The sequence below is a fragment of the Miscanthus floridulus genome, chromosome 4 (assembly GCF_019320115.1).
Source record: "Miscanthus floridulus cultivar M001 chromosome 4, ASM1932011v1, whole genome shotgun sequence".
Taxonomy (NCBI): domain Eukaryota; kingdom Viridiplantae; phylum Streptophyta; class Magnoliopsida; order Poales; family Poaceae; genus Miscanthus; species Miscanthus floridulus.
Genome location: NC_089583.1, coordinates 30,282,503 through 30,287,043, shown reverse-complemented (window position 1 = coordinate 30,287,043; position 4,541 = coordinate 30,282,503). Strand labels below are relative to the sequence as shown.

The window sequence follows — 4,541 nt, the reverse complement described above, 5'->3', positions numbered from 1 at the left end:
ATGTTGTATATGTTATCTCATAGTGCTAAATTTTATCTTATGAGATGGTTGCTTTGCGAAACAATCACCTCTTCTCTTACCTCCCTCTCTCTCCTCCATGTCATCAAAAATCTAATAGGACACCGCATGAGATGACCTATGAGACTACTTATGTGTACCAATATACTCCCTCCATTCCAAGTTATAAATCATTCCAACTTATTATAAAGTTAAAGCATATAAAGTTTGACCAAATTTAAATATTAAAAAAATAACATTTATGATACGAATTAAATATCATTAGATTCTTCGTTAATTATATTATATTTTCAATGTATATCTATTTGATATCATAAATATTTGTAATTCTTTTTATAATTTTTGTCAAATTTAAAATACTTTGACTCTATAAGAATGTTGTAATGACTTATAATTCATAACGGAGCGAGTATAATTTGTAGAAAAGTCAAAAATATAAGACTGCTCGAAAGGAAGGAGTAGAAAAAAACCCTCCGTCGCCTAGGTATTAGAAAGCCTCGTTTGTCAAATCAAGCTGGGCCTTGTTCGCCCCCTCAATCTTCTGTGGAACCGAAACGGCCCAGCCCAGCGCCAGCCTGCTCTCGTGGTCTCAGTGTGCCGCATCCCATATCTCAGTCGGCGGCGTGTAGGCCGGCGAGGAATAGGGTGGCGGCGGCGCTCACCGCGGCCCGGCTCCTTCGAGGTACGCTCGGTTCGCTGACCCCATCCCATCTCACCTAGGAGTCCTTCCGCGTTGTCGATCACGCGGGGCGGGATCGGACCTATTCCTTCCGCGTTGTCGGCAGCTTCGACGTTTTCTGGAACTAGACTAGAAGCAGATCTTGTGGGATCAATCCTCCCATCCACTTGGTTCGATGCCAATCTTCGTAGGTAGGTCTTTCTTCTTCTGCCAAACAATTATTCCCTCGTCTGTAGTTTGATGCGTCAGATATCCGCCCTCTGCATCCCACCGCAGAAAGAAAAAAAACAAAGAGAAGATCTTGAACCAAATTTCACAACATCAAGCAACGAGTGGAGCCCAAAAAAACACTGAAAGCGTTAAGCTGTGGCACTTGCACGTGGCAAGAAATTCTTGAGAAAGACTCATATATATGCTTTGTCCCCTAGCAATTATTACTAAAAACATATTGGCACTTTCATGGTATGACAGAGACTTTTCTGACTTCTGAATTCCTTCTACACGCTTCTACCTCATGAAGACATCTTCAAGTTGTAGCCTGTCACTTCGCGCTCCGGTCATTGACAGTTCAAACTTAGAAAACCACCTCTGTGTTATGATTGCTCATGCGAATTGACCTCTTGTACTTTTGTCCCATCCATTCTGGTTGGCTAATCAGTAGTATATTCAGACACAAAACTAAGTCGATTATTAGTTCTTCTCTAATCAACATTTTCCCCTTGTGGAGAATGGAGAGCAGTTCTTCCACACACCTCATACCACACACATATCCATGTTAATTTCTAATTTCTTACACATACTGTTATGTGTTGCTTTTGCTTAGTGCATGAAAGGGGTACGTTATATGTTTGAATGCTGACAGAGAATATATTCAGTTATATACCCTGGAGAGAGTTAGCCAAATCCTATCTAGCCTGGTTCGAAAATATGAGGAGAAAGCGGAATCATTGGGAGGCTGGAGATGCCACACATCGGGCTGGGGGCTGCTCTTGCGACATCTGATAAGTGGCTGGTCACTCATGCATCCTTGTCGCGTTGGCATAACAAAGCTGAAGCATGCTGCTCAAGAATGTGATGACACACTGCACATATGCAAGCAGTGAATCTTAGACAGATGGATTATGGATAGGATGTGATGAATGTCTCCTATCCTAGATGATTAGCACATTCTACCAAGGAGGCAAGGAGGCTTCAGCAACACAGCAATGGTCAGTGTGTTAAACAGGGTCAAGGTGCCAGACTGTCAGAGATTGCCCATTGCAGGGAGGAATTCCTCCCTCCACACACTTCACTGTCAAACCCCTAGCAATAACTTGACTAGTACTCCTGTTTCCTTATCTGTATTACAGTCTATATACCACAGCGGCACAGCTGTATTGATAGAAGAAGCAAGGTGTGAACAAATGAATTCCCCCTTGATTACCATCTCTTGAGCAGTTCCCAAGTAGGATGCTCACGACAGATAAGAATACTCCAGTAAGGTGACAGTAAGGTATGTGATTTTCTCCGATACCCACATGTTTCAGTTCCACCATTAACCGCTTCTGCTTATAAGTGCTACTGTGTCTACTTCCTGTATAGAACTGGTGAACTCCTGAGAGTGAGTCAGCATAAGTGATCCTCATGGCGAATATGTTGGCTTCAGCTTTTGCTCAAGAGATTGTGAACAGAGTCACCTCCTACCTCTTCAGCAAGCTTGATGACAACAAGGAGATGGCATCCAGAGGACATTATGTTGAGAGACTTGAGATGGCGCACACCGAACTGGAGCTGGCACTCGAAAGATCTGCAAGAATGCCCATCACAGATGTGTCCCTGCTACGGCGAAGGAAGCTGTTGGAACGAGCCTTCGAGGACTGTGAATATTTGCTACACAGGTGCAACAAGCAGCAAACAACAGACATTTTAGAGATGGAGCAACCGGCAACAAACTCCTCCTTCACTAAATGGATTGCACAGGTGACTCAATCATCCATATCCTCCTATTTTGCTGGGTTTTGCAAAGACAGCACTGACTGCTCGGATGTTCGAAGATTTGAGTGGTTGGCAGAATGCGCCAACCGTTTTCTCAAAGATGTGGAGTCTGGATGCTCACCTCAGCGGTGCATGTTCTCCAACCCTCGTCAGGAAACTTCTTCAGGGCAAAACTCTGCAGTATAACAAGGTGCAGGAAAGCATACTCCGTCGTCTTTACATATGGCCCATGTGTGTGGAAGGGCGTGGTGTGGAGGCAGAGCTTGAATTTCTCTACGAAGATTGCAAGATGCCGACGAGAAGTTTTGCTCTCGCACTGATGCTACGATTGTCAGAGAGCACGGACATTGTCGGGACTGCGATAACATGCTTGCAGTCATTCACATCTTCAATGAAGCATATGGCTGAAGCTATAATGGGAGAACTCACTCGACTTCCTCTGCAAGATATTTCTCATTCAGCCACTTTTACTCCATGTTTCAGCATGCAAGATTTGTGCCACAGGGACACCAAGTTTTGGCGGCACGATGCATTATGTTGCAAACCAAACGGTTGCGCTGGATACAACATTCCATCAGAACTGTCTTGCAGATTCCCAGAGCAGGTTATCCTGGTACACGTTGAATGCTATGTTTTGGCCTCTGAGTGCACCAACTTGAATAGCACATCAGCAGGAGCTGGCAGAAACGCGGTGGGTGACTGGCCACCTCTGAAGCTGGGAGTGGGCTTCGCGCCTCACTTCTGCAATGAATGCATGCAAGGGAAGACTGGGGTTGAGGTCATTGAAGGGAAAGCAGAGCCGATAAGTGAGAGCTTGCACCAAATGGATGAGATGGTGCGATTAAAGGTGATTGACTGCTACATTTGTCAGCCTGATTTATCGGATTATAGAATGCGTTTGTACGCGGGACATGGTGTTGCATACTTCATCGTCCGAAAACCAAGTGCGCCCAAATACAATGGTAAGTCAAATATCCTGAGAGTTGTGAAGAGAAGGCCATTCAAGCGAGAGTCATCAAAGAGGAACTAATGGTTAGCCGATGGAGTATATGCCATTGCTGTTCGGTTCAACCAAGAGCCCTAGCATTTTCCACTTTGATAAGGTCCTGATCATGAATGGCGACACAACTTGTACAAAAGTGCTGGATAAGTAGGGTGTTCTTTTCTATGTGGCGGTGAAACTGTGCCGAGCTTTTGGTCATGTAATATGTTGTCCAACAATATAATACTAGTTTATATTTCCCTCTACAAACAAGCTGCATGTATATATCTTCTTGCGATTATGTATATTTTGTTCCTTGTTTTGCATGGCCTTTTTTTAACGGCTTTGCATGACTTGACTGTGCACAATAAAATACACTGCCATGCCATTTATCTGTATGCAGCTATGTTGTGAACTTTCGTGAAGAACTTTCAGTTGGCTGTCCACGTCCCAGTAGGTAGTAGTTACTGAACTATCTAAATATATTTGGGACCAAGAACATTTGAACTTGATGCATTTTGTATGGAAACTTCGGGTGAACCTCGTGACACGTTTTCACCTCTTTTAATTTCTATCCATGTCATGTCACCTGAATGGAGTTCATATGCGAAGTGACTGATGACGTCAACATGTTCATATCCTATTATTTGTGAATTTCATATCCACCATCGGGGTTACTTCTAAATTATAATGGATCCCACCATCATCCAAGATGATAGGGAACTCCGTCTCTATATATGATAGGACAGCGAAATTGAACCCATACTTTTGTCCAAGGATATCTCAGCACATCAATACACTCTTCCCCAATTTCCATTTTTGCATTTGTACTTTTGCATTCCACTGATGGAAGTCCTATCCTAAAAACTACTTGGTAGTTTTCAGACT

The 4,541-nt window shown here is 43.5% G+C and overlaps 1 protein-coding gene across 4 annotated transcripts; it reads left to right on the top strand.

Annotated features, from left to right (window-relative positions):
- The first annotated feature begins 576 nt into the window (after positions 1–576).
- On the top strand, positions 577–4,189 carry LOC136551237 (uncharacterized). Of its 4 annotated transcripts, none has more exons than XM_066542812.1 (4): positions 577–700; positions 1,573–2,189; positions 2,279–2,656; positions 2,731–4,189. In XM_066542812.1, exons 3-4 carry the CDS (start codon positions 2,644–2,646, stop codon positions 3,699–3,701), a joined length of 984 nt encoding a protein of 327 aa, XP_066398909.1. In that variant the 5' UTR covers positions 577–700; positions 1,573–2,189; positions 2,279–2,643; the 3' UTR covers positions 3,702–4,189. The 4 variants fall into 4 exon arrangements, with proteins under 4 accessions (XP_066398909.1, XP_066398907.1, XP_066398906.1 ...); XM_066542810.1 differs by having other exon boundaries at positions 625–888; positions 1,521–2,189; XM_066542811.1 differs by having other exon boundaries at positions 649–700; positions 1,560–2,189.
- The last annotated feature ends 352 nt before the right edge of the window (positions 4,190–4,541 follow it).